The 15605-nt window shown below is 37.4% G+C and overlaps 1 protein-coding gene across 1 annotated transcript in view; it reads left to right on the forward strand.

The window, feature by feature from the left end:
- Window positions 1-15605, forward strand: part of MARCHF3 (membrane associated ring-CH-type finger 3) — a 120810-nt gene that overhangs the window by 79694 nt on the left and 25511 nt on the right. The window contains exons 2-3 of the mRNA XM_087926891.1: window positions 5798-6041; window positions 10468-10672. Of these exons, the coding sequence (XP_087783017.1) occupies window positions 5854-6041; window positions 10468-10672 (393 nt within the window). The 5' untranslated portion in view covers window positions 5798-5853. The remainder of the gene's footprint in view (window positions 1-5797; window positions 6042-10467; window positions 10673-15605) is intronic.

The raw sequence follows: 15605 nt of genomic DNA on the forward strand, positions 1-15605 counted from the left end.
GTATTATTATATGCATTTGGGATTATTTTAAAGCCATGGTATTTTTGTTTTTATAAGTTAGAGATGTTAATTATTAATTAAATATTGCAAGAAGTTGTAATAAAGAATTGGATTACTCCCTATTAACAAATTACATATTAATGATTTAAAGAACATCTTTGGTTAACAACAAAAATCACGTTTTTAGGATACCTCAAAATATTTTTAAAGGATTAGAAGAATCAATCCCATTAAACTGAAATTATAAAACACACAAGCGAGCACTCATATAATATGCATTTGTCTCACAATTACACTCTTTTGGTTTAACATCCAAACATTACTAATATGTTGTTGCAAAGATTAGTATTGTTTTAAAATATGAATCTAATTTTGAACTATAATCCAAAATTTGGAATTTACCAGTTTAAGAAGAACCATGGATTTTACATGGTGTGAATAATACAATAAAATACTCTTTTAGGTTGGAAAATATGGAGATCCCAGGACTACAATTTTGGATTCATGATATGTATTCAGTTTCTGCTTTTAAAAAATGGCTCTTTATTGGAATAATATAAATGTTGATCAATAATAATGTGTGAGAATCAGTCATAAGTTATATTTTTCAGTATGTTGTAACTTTGAATGTTCACTAAACAAATGGTTGTAAATCAAGGACTATATCTATGTGGAAGAAAGTATGCCGTGGGGTACCCCAAAATTCTGTCTTACACCTAGTACTCTTCAACATCTTCATCAATGATTTGGATGAAGGGATAGATGGGGAACTCATCAAATTTGCAAATGACACCAAGCTGGCAGGAATAGCCAACACTTCAGAAGATAGGCTTAAGATACAGAATGATCTTGACAGACATGAACATTGAGCACTATCTAACAAAACAAAATTCAATGGGGGGAAAAGTAAGATTCTACATTTAGGCAAGAAAAATCAAATACACATGTATAGTATATGTGGTATCTAGTGCAACAGCAGTAACTATGAAAGGGATCTTGGAGTCCTAGTGGACAATTAGTTAAATATGAGCCAGCAGTGTGCTACAGCTGCCAAAAAAGCTGCATTAACAGGGACAGAATCAAGATCACGTGAAATGTTAATACCACTGCATCCAGCTTTGGTTACTACAATATAAAAAAGATGTTAAGACTCCTGAAAGAATGTAGAGAAGAGCACAAAGATGATTAGGGGACTGGAGACTAAAACATATAAAGTTGCTGGGATTGGATACGTCTATCATTTAATGAAAAGGACTAGGGGTGACATGATAGCAGTGTTCCCAATATTTAAAGGGCTGCCACAAAGAAGAGGAAGTAAATCTATTCTCCAAAGAACCTGAAGGCAGGACAAGAGGCAAGGTATGGAAACGGGTGAAATTTAAACACCTTGCACCACCTTGCACGAAGTGGTAGGGAGGATTGGGTTTGGTTCGCTGAACTAAACAATCACCCTGGCTGGCCCCACCCATGCCCATCCAGTCACACCCGTGTTGGCAATGGGTGCTACAGGTGGGTGGACTGATGCGTGTGGGGAGGGAGAGTAGCGCAGGGAGATTGTGGCATCGCAGCCCTTCCCAGGAGTTCCCTGGTCTGAGGGGAGCGTGCAATCTGAGGGGAGCGTGCAATCTCCCGTGCCCACCTCAGGAGCTGCAAAGCACTCACTGACACGCTGCCATCTGCCCAACCTCCTCCCCACTGTGCTTCTCTTTGACGGAAGCGCTCGCATGCCCAGAGGGAAGGAGGAGGCTTGATGGGTGCCAGAGGGGTGGCAAGCACTTTGTGGCCTGCAAGGGGAGCCCGGCTGGTGGTTTCCATGGCAAACAGAGAGAGCCAACCCATTGGGACTGCTTGGGCCCTCAGCCCGGCTGACTCAACTGCCAGGAGCTCGGGTGAGGGAGAAGGTACCAAGCCCCGCGACCACCAAGTGAGGAGGGAGCAGGGGAGAGATGGGGGAGGCACCAATTCTCCTCCTCCTGCCAGAGACCCTCCTCACCCCTCCCCTCTTAGTCAAGCGGTGCTTGCCGCTTATCACAAAACCTTTGCTTCCCCCCCCCCAAAAAAAAGTGTCAGAGAGAGAGAGAGAGAGAGAAAGGGAGACAGAGATGAGAGAGAGAGAAATGACAGGAGACATGAGAGGCCAAGTGATGTCGACTTGGCCACGCCCACCCACCCAGTAACATGACCACCAAACCATGCCCACAGAGCCAATAGGGGAAAAAATGAATTTCACCCCTGAATGGAAACTAATCAAGGAGAGAAGCAATCTAGAACCAAGGAGAAATTTCCTGACAATTAATTAGTGGAACAACTTGCTTTCAGAAGTTGTGAGTGCTCCAACACTAGAAGTTTTTAAGAGATTGGACAACCATTTGTTTGAAATAGCAATAGCATTTATATACCACTTCACAGTGCTTTACAGCCCCCTCTAAGTGGCTTACAGAGTCAGCATATTGTTCCCAACAATTTGGGTCCTCATTTTACCAATCTCGGAAGGATGGAAGGCTGAGTCAACCTTGAACTAGTATAAGATTTCCTGCCTGAGGAGGGGGTTGGACTAGAAGAGCTTCTTTCCAACTCTGTTATTCTGTATTCTGTAGTTTACAATAGATGCCCTGTTCCATCACTAGCCCCCACCCCCACACAATGGCCTTCCCCATCATGTGTACTTAATGACCCACATATTTGATTAGCGAATGTGTGGGTGAAATCAGGGAGTGATTTCAGTCAAGTTACATGATTCATTCCTACAAATCCTTGAGTTAAGAATATAATTGGCAGGCTCCATTACATTCGTAACTTGAGGACTAACTGTACTTCCAATTATTTGTTTCGGGAATTCTGAATTAAAGCACATATTTGATTCTGTATTTGATCCCAATAAGCAATTTCCATATGTTTAATTTTAAAACAGTTACAACAAATGTGACAATAGAAATTAATTAAGTGGCAAGATTTGGGGGGGGGGGGTATTTTTTGGCATAGGTTGATGTCCATAGGTCTTCTCAGAACAATTTTTGATATTTACCTCAGAATTCAACATGTGTAGTTTATCATTTATAGTGTTGTCAGATGTATACTGCATGAGGCATCGCGTTTAGAGACAATAGTGAGAAACAATCTAAGCAGTTCTTTTGGTTTCAGAGAATTACATCATAGAATTTGTCATCGCTGACTTTTTTATAAAAAAAATGTTTGAGATTGGTGTTCATTTTACAATTCTCGCTTGGTTGACCCAGGATAGGAAAGAAGAAGGGAAAGAAGGATTGTTAACCCAGTCAGAGTTCTGTCGTTGATCTGGTTTGAAAGGTCATGTCATCCATGAAATTTTTTCAGCAGCCAATCTCTTCCCCTGTGCTCTTTTCTAGCCGCTCAAATCTTCTACATCCATAATAGGACAAATGACAGTTTTAAATTTTTAAAACTATTTTTTAATATGTAACAAATATGTTTAAATGTAGCATGCTGGGCAGGCTGCTCAGAACTTTTATTATTTTTAATTAGCAGCCATTGTAAGAGAGTTGGGTGCATTTAATGTTTTGCTCTTAGCTGCGTCATTTGGTAGTTAAGAAACACTCCTCACTGATTGACGGAAACCTTTGTAAAACTACGGATGGTCACTTTCTGCAGAATTATAATCTTGCTGCTGTACATAATGAGGTCAGTGAAGCATCAAGGAAGAAAATGTAGAATTCTATAGCATGGATCTGTAAGCACAGCACTGTCTAGGCTATTTAAGTTTAATGAGGCAGCTACTGTGCTGCTGCATACGCTCACTGAACAGTCTCAGCATGTATTTCAAAACTAAAATGTAGCTCATAATCCATGTCCATATGCTGTAGGAGATGAGACCATTCTGTTAAGTCTGCACTCTTCTGAATTCCCTTTAGTATTGATGGTACCAGAATGTGTTATTTGTTCTGTTTTATTGGAAATCTGGATCAGGAGGCTACTCTTTTTCTTCCTTGTCCTCAGAGCATTGGCACTACCACATAGTAGTAATTCCTTGGTAGCATTCAGGTTCCCTGGAGAATATCCACTTTCTTCAAAGCTAAAACAGCCACTAAAATAAGGGTAGTTTTTCCTCAAACATGTATTCCTTAATATTTTGTAAACATGCAAAACACCTGAGCCATCATTCATGTTATATAGACATTCTGAATAATTTTCTTGCCTCCACTAATGTTTCTTCAAGAGTTAGGGTGCCCAATAATATGACTGTGACCCCAGTGATCAAATGAAGCTAATCCAAGGTTGACCTCAATCTTTCCATGCGTTGAGGTTACACAGATTAAAAACAACCAATGTAATTAATTTTTAAGGTGCTATATCATGGCTTTAAATGTACATTGGTTGTGCGCCAGTCCCCTTGAGCATTTATATTTGATAATTCAGCCAATTACATCAAGCTAATAAAGTGAAATGACCAAGATGTGATCAGTTCAAATTTCATAGAATTGAGAGAAGGAAAGGGGTGAGCAAATCCAAAATTCCTTTTTTGGTGCTCTGTCAGGCCCAATAAACTTTATTTCAAACAGAGTGAGGTAATCTTTCCTTAAAAAATCAGGTGTGCATTCACTGTAATGAAAGGCACTGGAATATACTATGTACAGAACAGTGATGAATTGTTAGTCTGCATATATATTTGATCATAGGTCATACTTCTACCAAAGTTTCATAAAATAAAAGACTCTTTTTGTGACACTCCCCCCACCTCATTCAACTTTCTTTTTTATATTTTGGGAAATATTACAGTAAGATATTGCATTGATCTGTGAAAGAGGATTCCAAAAACTGTTCCATTTTATGCTGACTTCCAGTTGTGGCAGACTCTGACATGTACCATTTTTAAAACAAATGAAATTATTGAATAATAAAAAATAACAATACCTCTGGGTTTTCTCTTTCACTATTTGGCAAATAGTAATAAGCACAATTCTTAAGATCTCAAGAAACTGCAACACCCTCACTAATACCTTGACTGAGAGTGAGAATAGAATTTTCTTGATAAATTAGTTCTCATATTTACATGTTATTTACATGTCATGAACGGGAACACGTTTATGTATAAAAGCTAATCCCATGGACTATTGGTTTTCTCCCTCTCTCCTTTTAACTAACATATATTATTCCTATTTTGAGGTGCTCAACTGCCCTTTTCTCATTAAACGTTAATTTGAGTGTTTTGCTCCATGCTTGATGATGTAATGCACTTAGCAATAATGGATGATTCCCTGAGAGAGATTGTAAGTTTCTTGTCCTCTTTCTCATGAAAGGCATAACTTTTTGCGGAGAGGCTTGGATCTAATTGATGGGATCAAAAGGAAAATCTGTTTTGCTCTGTGCAATAAGCAAGAAGTATTTTGTGGTGATAGACAGGTGGAGGAGAGGAAGGGGAAGCAATGAAGAGACTTCCCATTTCTTATCAAGACACTGATGATTGTGGAGAAACATAAAGAAACAAACACGCTTGCTTCATAGAGATGCAATTTCTCAAGCCCACATTTCAAAGCTGCCCATCCCCCGCCAGTAGTAGGAACATGGGTCTATTTTTTTCCTAGAGAGAGAAAATCTCTCATTTTCCTAGAGAATCAATAAGACAGCGTTGTACATCGCGGTGCTCTCTGCATTGTTATCAGTCTTTGCTTTTCCCCTTTTATGTTTTACCACAAAAAAAGGTATAACAAGAAATGATGCTGTTTTAAGTTCTGTGAATATTAATGAATAAAGATGCAGGTGGTCTATATTCAGTCTTTGCAGCCTGCTCTTCAATAAATGGTTTTCTAATCTTTTTTCCTAGATGGAAATCCTGTATGAATGTGGAAGCCATTAGCAGAGTAATTGCTGTCTGTTACCATGACAACCAGCCGCTGCAGTCACCTGCCCGAAGTCTTACCAGACTGCACCAGCCCAGCCACTCCTGTGGTAAAGACTGTGGAGGACTGTAGCAGTCTTGTGAATGGACAGCCGCAGTATGTCATGCAAGTTTCGGCCAAGGACGGACAGCTGCTATCAACTGTAGTACGGACTCTTGCCACGCAGAGGTACGGTCAGTCAGTCATTTCAAACTCAAGACGTGTCTGGATGCCCGTTTAGCGGTGCTGGAGGAGTAAGGGCAAAGAACAGAGGGGATGTGACTGCAAGATCTGAGCCCTTGTAGTCCTATTTGAGACTTTATTTTTAAGGCCAGGCTAAGCACTGTCTGTTTTTATCCTGTTTAGATGAGAGGCTGCTGTTTTGCACGCTCCTGTTTCCGTAACTCTGAGCAGACTCCACACACAACTTGCACTCTTAGAGTGTCCCTCTTTTGAATTCAGAATGAATTTTGTAAGCTAACTTTGTGAATATATCTAATGCGTAAACTTGCTCGTTCTCATTCGGTGCAGGAAAAGGTAGGGAAATAGCTGGGAGAGGCAGGTTGTAAAGTGAATAAGATGCAATAAATCCTTCTGATTTGGAAAAGAAAACTTTAGAAGTGACATCCTGCTGACTTGTGCATGCTGCTCATTGCAAACTGTGTGCCTCTGTATGAATGATTGACAGAAGGAGATTCTTTAGGTCGTCTCTCATCCGACATCGGAGTGTATGGAGCTTCTTTTTTTCCACACTTTTATGTCTGCCTTATATTTCTACAGTCAGGAAGCCTCTTAACTCTTTGACCCAATAATCACTGGCTACATGCTTTTTCTCAAATGTGCTTCAGGAATAGGTCTGACAGCTAGAAGTCCTATTGCTGTTAACCAATGGGTGTATGCATGCTGGCTGGGACTGATGGGCATTGTAATACAGTACATATGAAAGATTCTAAATTGGAATAGTTATTCTTCCTTAATAATTTTAAGTCATTAATATTCTTTAAGTTAACTTTAATACATAGATATTCACTCACGAACAAAATTGTTAAATGCACCATGGCATGTACATTGCCTGTTACACCATTAGCCAATTCAACCAGAATTGCAACAAACCATATTGGATTGTTAGAAAAAGGTATTCCTTTTCCTAACTCAGCACAGGTGTGTACATACATATGATGTGAACTATGTTAACAAAATACACATAACATTTTGACGTGCTTTTTCTTTACAAAACAGATTATTGGAAGTTCCTGCAGAAAGTTTAAGTTACTAATATAAAAAGCTAAAGTTTCAATTCAGATCACCATGATAGATCTGTCTTAGAATGAACATCTTTTCTAACAGTAAATTTCTAAAATTTGTGCATATGTTTTTGTGTTGGTTTCTCCTTTTTGTTAAGAGCACACATAGAATTTTGTTCAGTCCTGCCAGACGGCTCTGTGAGATACATTAGCACTGAGGGATTTAAAGGAAGGACACTTTGAAACATAGTTCAGAGGGATATTAACCTTCAAGTCCCAACAAGAATACCAGCAGTTCCCAACTTGGTCTCCTGATATTTTGGATAATGCTATGCCTGGATTCATATATTAGGGAAAGCAATTCTGTATTATACTGCCTAAAAATGGAAATATTAATATAGGCAGTATCAAATTGTAAATATTAATTTGAATAATGTTGAGATTATGAATAAACCAGTCATTGAGATGTACCTACGATCACGTTTGAGGAAAGAATAAATAGGTTGAAACAGAAATATCCCAGTTTGATTGCCTTGCTATAGGGAGAGTCAAATCAAATATCTTATGCTTCAGTTATTTTATAAGAAAAGCAAATGGAACACAACAGGACAGTCCTCGCTTACAAATTACTGATGTTTATTCAGATCAATTTTAACAATTTAACTTGGAAGAAAGATTTTTAAACTTAAATAAATAGGCTAAGGAATAAGGTCCTAAGTTTCTTTTCCTGAAGAAAAATTGGAAGAAGATGATAATGAGCCTTAGATTTATTCTGTGTAAGTTAATGTTGTATGTGCATTGTATGTGCATTATTATTTTTTTTGGAGAGGCTTACTGGAAAAATAGCCTATCACATTATATATAAAAACACTGAAGAATCCTAGGAGTGGTAACTGTAGGTGGCTTTCCACAAAGTATACTTCGGGGTCCTCCAAAAATAAGGGCAGAACACTGTTTCCTTTAAACGCAGGAAATGTCAGACCTTCACGCAAGAGACAGTAGTACATCCCTCTGAAGAAACTTACTCAGCATTCCTTGCTCAGCTAGCTACGGAAGAAAGGTTTTTGTAAGAGTCACTTTTACAAACAAAACTGAAATAATGAGACAATTGGCCGTTACAGAATCTTGCAAGAAAGTCTGCTATTTATAGCAGCTTCAAGACTTAAAATCTCACCTGTCGTTACATAGTAGCAGATTTTGTGCTGCTCATTTCTCACCATTGGGTGTGAAGGGCACCTGCACCAAATATTTGGTGTCAGCTTTTTGCTTCTAGTTGGCAGCTCTGCGCCGCCTATCTAGTTCTCTCTTCATTATCACCAAGTTCTAGAGAGAATACTCTTGTCTCAGCAAACAAATTGCTCCAATTCTCAAAGGGAATGATGCCATGTGGAAAAAGAGATGTCCTAACTGGAAAAAGAGGGAGGACGTACGGTAGTTGAGCCAGCACATTGTGATGAGTATGGTGTGAAACTAACATGAGGAGAAAGTAGGCTGACTATGTGGAGCAGCAAATTAAACCTAACATCCATAGGACTTCTGCCTAGAGCATGCACATGGACACTCTGCACATGATAACCTGAAAAAGCAGTAAAGCTGCATGTACATCAGAGAGGATATTTAATACTATTTGAAGTGAGTCAGAATTACGGTAGATTTTACTTGTAATGTTTGTTTTAGATATTTCTGGTAATGCTAATAGATTTTTCTTAAATAAAACCAATCACAATGGGTGAAGTAATAAAAAAAAATAGATTGAAAATACTTCATCCGTTCAAGCAAACAAATCTTGAGCATGCATATAAATATGCTTTAGATATACACTAGGGAGGGAAAAAAAGATATTGTGAAAAATAAGTATGAGAATGAATAGCTACAGCTAATCAATTAACTGTTATGCTTTAAAATCAAGTTGGTTTCCAAGAAAAAGCTGTGTGAAAGTCTGCAATAGGAGTTGCAATATTGAAGAAAAATGCTTTATTTTCAAGACAACTTTACGTAGGATTGTCTCTTGTAGAAAGTGATCATTTCAATTTAAGCAATTGCATCCCTAAGAGATTCCCTAAGAGATATAGACAGTTTTGATTTTCTTATATTTCTGAGTGGGCTGTGTAATTAATAGCAGTATGATACACAACCACTGTTGTAATGACGAGGCAGTCGAGTTGTTTGATCATGAACAACTGAATCATGATGATCTTTATTGGAGTCTAGTCTTGCATTTATACACATTTTTAGTTATCCTCCATCACTGGTTAACTTTGGTTACTGCTTAACTTTCATTTCTGTTTAGCACAGTAATCCATACAATTAATTATCTCTAGTTAAAGTCTAACATATGTTTACTTCCTCTCTCTAATCCTCCTTTAGATTAGTGACTTTGTTTACCTGAGTTGTATTTGCTTGGAAACATTCTTTATCTGAGGTTTGCCATCCGAGATTGGAACATTCCTGCAACTACAACTCTACAAACCACTATGTCCGAAGTTGGTTCATTCCAAATGTTAACAATTTTTGTTTAATAAAGTAGATTGTTGAATGTTTTATATGTCAAGTTTCCTTTATTATGTTGGATTTCTGGGAGTAATGTGCCATAATAAAGTTTGAAACAGAGTGTTTCCATAGTCTTACTCTTCACCTTCATTTCTCCTTTGTATCTTAATATAATACTTCTGGAATTCCTTAAAGCAGTTTCCCGTAACATTTCATTCAAGAAACTCTGGTTTAAGCTCTGAATGCAAACTAAAGTTACAAACCATGATTTGGTCCTGTTATATAGTCCAAAGGAAATGGCAGACGGGAATTGTAAAGAGGCTACAAAAGAGAAAAAATGTAGACAATACTGAAAACTCAGAATTGGGGATGGGGAACTGGGACAAAGTAGAACTTTTTATAGAAAACTGAGACTTTCTCAGTTGTAGCAATTTTGGCTAGATTCCAAGGTACTGTTATTGTCATTGGAAAGAAGATATTGGCACAGATGTATTAGAGAATCAAGGAACATCTCTCTCCCCACCCCTCACTTCCTCCCCCTCCTCTCTCCCCCCCTTTCTCTCACTCACTCCACAATATACTGCATACACGGTGACTTATTTGGAAGCAGTAATGAATGTTGCACAGGTCACATTAATACAATTTAAGGATTGCTTCTTTATATGACTAGACTGAATGTTCTTAAAGAATGGGGCTGCCTTGTTAATTCTTCTACTATGGTAAGATTACATTGTAGGTAGTTGGAAAGAGATTATGCACAGCAATGACTTAGGTTCTTGGGTTCAACTGTATACAGTACAATCAATCTTGAAATAATCAAACAACCATGATGTTCCTTCAATTTATGACTCCTGCACCAACTTAATCCTCCTTTTTTGCAGTCCTTTCAATGACCGACCAATGTGCAGGATTTGCCACGAGGGCAGCAGTCAAGAAGACCTGCTTTCTCCTTGTGAATGTACTGGAACCTTGGGGACTATTCATCGCAGCTGCCTGGAACACTGGCTCTCATCTTCAAATACCAATTACTGTGAACTTTGCCACTTCAAGTTTACAGTAGAGCGCAAACCAAGGCCATTGGTCGAGGTCAGTAATTGAGAGAAGCTTTTAATTATGGATGTTTTTATAGTGTACCGCAAGCAAAGGAAAATCTGTAATCTCAAAAGTTTAGGGTCAAAGAGGAGGAACAGAAGGACAGCAAGAAGATATTTATTTATTATTAATCAAATTTACACATTGCCCACCTCACTGTAAGTGACTCAGAGTAGTTGAACAAATAAAAAATTGAGTTAGGTAAAAATACAAATAAAATTCAGTTATGAATCCTTTCAGTTTTTAGCTAAGCCCATAAGTAATTAAAGTAGAATTGATGCTGTGGGTTTTATGTACCTTTATTTAACTATAGCAGAAAATATTTAGGATACATGTAATATTGTTTGATTTAGTGTAGGCATTTTGAAAAGAAATGGTTATACCATATCAAGAGAAATATTAGTGTGTATTACAAATACATCAGTTGTTTTATTCTGTTTGTTCATTCTAGCTGCAGTAATTTAAATAAGTGATTTAAATAAATTGGGCTGTATATAAAATGACAATATACTCACTTGACTGCTGCACTAAAAGCTTTTTGTTTTCAATTTAAAAGACAGTATATTACAGGTCACTTAAAAATCAACATGAAGCAGTGGATTGTGAGAATTGTGAATAATACATTATTTTCCTACAAGTTATAAAAATTAGTTGTGAAGCTGACAACATAGAACTTTGTATTTTATTTTGCTTCAACCAATATTATTCCACTGTTCAGAATCATAGAACTGAAAGGACTTTAGAAGTCTCCAGGTCAACTTTTCACTCAGCACAGGCCATCAGATCATCTCTGACATCCACCATCTGTTTCAGGGCTTAGTGAAGGAAAACTCACTGCCCCATATGGCAGCCTGTTCTCTGGCTGATAGATCATTCATTCAGAAGGGTCCCCCTGATGTCTGACCTGGATTTCCTTCTTTATATTTTAACTGATTTGGGGCAAAAAAGGATGTTCACTCCAATGTGACAGCCCTTCAGATGTTTGAAAATTGCTGTTATAAACATACCTAGATTTTTTTAAACTGCTCTTCGTGATTCTTTGCTGTCGTGATTCCCTTCCAAACTTGTTCCATTTTGTCCATTTTTTTAGACTCTGGTGCCCAGATCCACATGCAGCATTTCAAGTAAATTCTGACCAGGGCAGAGTTGAACAGTTACATCCTGTGGAATAGTTATCTGCTGGACTCTTTGCTTCTGTTATTATATCCTAATATAGCATTTGCCTTTTTTAGAAGTTAAATTACACTGCTCTCTCACATTTAATTTGTGGTTGACCAGGATACCCAGATCACTTTCACATGTACTCCAGCCAGGCGTGTCTATCCATCCTATATTCTGCCCTACATTTTTGTTACCATATGCAGAACTTTTATATTTCTAACTGATATGTAACTCAATATTTACCATCTAAACGGATGCTATGAATGATAATTCCTTAGGTTCAATCATTCAGGTAATTATGAATTCATCTAACTAATATCATCTTCATGTTTTACTCATTGATGAGTAGCTGATGAAGGTTCTATTGAGGTCTACATATACTATGTCTGTGGCCTTCCTGTGAACTATTAAATTAGAAACTCTACTGAAGGGGGTAATATTCGTCAGACACCGATTTTGATAAACTGTATTGATTCCTGTTTAATTGTAGCATGCCAATTCAAGCTCTCACAAACAGGTTTGCTTGATAATCTGTTCAAGGACTTTGCTCAGTGTAGACATGAAGTTTTCAAAGATTACCAAGAACAGTTCTACAATCAATTCTGCCAATTATTTAACTACCCCAGGATATAATCCATATGGCTCTGGAGACAAATTCATTTACATTAGGTAGTTCTTTATTATTCTCTCCTTCTATGTTCAAAATGGTAGCTCTTTGTTCCCCCAGTAGCTTAAGAATTATGAGAGGAAGGTCTGTCTGTTTTCACCATTTCGTGAGTAGATAAATACAGTATAATGCACTAAGCTCCTCACAAAAACGGGACTTGATAGATTTTTTAAAAAGCTTGATGACATACCAGATTTTTTTAGAAATCATAGGCATTCAGAGGGGAAAGAGAAGCAAGGAAATGACAGCATAAGCCTGATGATGTAAATCAGAAAAATGCTGCAACTTACATACTGCTGTCTGACATTTTTGACAAGTAATGGCATTTTTAAATTATACGCATGCATCATTTAAGCATTACTGTAGCTTGTTACAGGTATTGTAGCTTGTTACAGGTAACCAGGAATGGTCATTCAAAATGAGACAACCCGCTATGGCCAACTCGCCATGGGACAACTTGCTATGGCCAACTCACAGTGGGACAATTTAACAAATTAATTACTTAAAATAAATAAAAAAATATTTTAACTTTTTTTCATTCACGTTTTATTCTGTCCCTCCTTTTGCATCATTTCTTTAATGATTCTATTTCACCATTTCTTTGATATTAGTATAACTCTTGTCCCACGAGTTGTCTTGCAGTGAGTGGGCCGTGGTGAGTTGGCCATGGTGAATTGTCATAGACAATTGGTTATTCACAGTTGGAAGTTGGCTATCCCCTTTTGGATGTTTGCTGGATTTTGCTAATGGCTTGTCATTTAATTGTAAGCCACCCAGAGGCATTTTTCAGAGTGAGACAGGCAGCAGAACAAACAAACAAACTCACTATAGCAGAAAATGCGCCAATGGCATCAATATTTCTAGAACAAAAAACCCTGGATTTTTTTCCCCTCACAAATAGTTTGTTTGCCATGGTCCTTGCAATGGGAGTGGGCAGGGCTAGTGTAACTGATGAAAGCAGTAGCAAATGAGGGATAGTGAAGCTGGGTATAATCTTATTGCCTGCAGTTATTCCTTTTTCACATAGACCTGTTTGTTCAGCTGTAGCTATAGCTGTGTTTAACCAAGTCTATATTATGGTATGAACTCTCAATATTAAGTGAGCAGCTACATTGGAATTACAACTGTGGCAAATGCATCAAGGCTTCCTTACTGTAAGGAATCCTTTAAAATCAGAAGTTAAAAACAAAGATTTCTAATTATCAGTGCATATGATTTTTCATGAAAACCCTATCAAGAAATAAATTGCACAAGGTTGCAGTGAGAGTAGATGTACAGCTTAATTTATTTCAGCTTCACCTTCTGATTGGCTGTCCATGAAAATGTTCTCCTGCACAAATGGAATGTGACATTTCTTGAGTCTTAATAGTAACTGGGTGAGCTCAAATGGAAAGTGAATGCTTCCAGAGCTGGAAAGGTATTGTGTGATCACAGAGGAAATTTTCTTTCAACTCAAGAGGCAAAAAAGGAGCCTGTTAAAATTGCTTAATTTATATGCTTAAATAAGGCAAAAGTGAAAATGAGTTAACAAGCAAATTCAGCGACATACTCAATGCTATTTGTACTTTTTTTTAAAAAAAATAAAGGCTTACTTGAGAATTAATTTGAAGTAGTTTAATATCTGCAAAAATAAAGATTTGCTGATATGTTCCAGAATAGGCTAACTCAGGAAATTTCCTATGGAGGCAGGCGACAAAGTAAGACATGGATATAAGTAAAAAGTATATACAGCAGCTCTCCATAAAATACCAACTTATGGTTCATAAAAATGAATAGAAACCAAAAGGCCCTGGATTGTTCTACAGTTTTTCCTCAAACTGGACATATTCTTAATAGGGTAGAAACCGAAACAGCATGGCTGGCTGCTTATGTAGCATAATTCTCAGCATAATTCTATCAGGATAAATTTCAGATGGTGGTAAGTATAAGCCATTGATAAAAATGGGGACTGTAGTCATTTCTGTCCAACATAGCTTTCATTTTCAGAGAAGAGGATCTTTGTAATCTATTTACCTTCTGATCCTCTGACTTCACTATCGTTTCTCTCCGATAACAATTTCCTTTTGCAGAGAATATGGATTAGAGGCATTGTCAATGTTGACCATGCGTTGGTTTCATTATTCATTCACTTTGCAGAACAGGTGGGATGCCAGACTTTAATTTATGGCTGCTTCTTCCCTGGGTTTTATCTTATCACAGAATACACCGGTGTCATTTGTCGAAGCAAACATAAAACATGGCTTTTTACCTACCGGGCAGTTATTAAAGGTTCTTCATTATTTTAAAGCCTAGCCTAGGATTTTATTTGCTTTTTAATAATCCAAATATAAAGTTATGAGTTCAGCAGCTTATTATATAATTGTGTAAAATCGGATGTAGGAAAATGTGAATTCCAATGTAACACTTGGTATGATATTTTGGTCTCCTTATGATAACAAAATGCATTTTTTTTCTAGTTCTACTGGGAAAGATTAGAGTTTTTTCATTTCTTTTTCTTATTAAAAGACTATAATACTATAGATAAGAATTCATGAGCATTATAAAAGGAATATCTTTTCATCAGGGTGCGGAACTTTTAAGCAAAAAGCAGAATGTACATTCTGTCCTCATAATGTTAGTTATGAAAATGTAAAGTCATATTGAGAAACTATCTGATTTTATTTTAATTCCAATAACAGCAGCAGATTTCGTGTGTGTGTGTGTGTATGTATATGTATATATATATGTATACACGTACACACACACATACACATACACACACACACACATATACAACATGCCTTATTTTTAACTGAAAAAGATGCAGAAATTAGCCATCTGCAGCAAATTCACAAACCAAATAATCCCAATGACCCCTGAACTAAATATAGTATCTACCTAGCTAATTCAGCTCTGGGTTTTTTCAGTTAAACAGAAACTCTGCTTTCTTTCAGGACCCTAGAAGCATAACTTCTCTATAAAAGCACCTGATCTCTGGAATAAGATCCTCCTCCCCAATATCCAAATGACCCCTACTCTTATTGATTAGAACAGGGGTGTCAAATTCAAGGCCCATGGGCTGGATTCGGCCTGTGGGGTGCTTAGATCTGGCCCGTGGGA

The sequence above is a fragment of the Pseudonaja textilis genome, chromosome 2, assembly GCF_049901715.1.
Source record: "Pseudonaja textilis isolate UNSWEBS1 chromosome 2, rPseTex1.2, whole genome shotgun sequence".
Classification (NCBI taxonomy): Eukaryota; Metazoa; Chordata; class Lepidosauria; order Squamata; family Elapidae; genus Pseudonaja; species Pseudonaja textilis.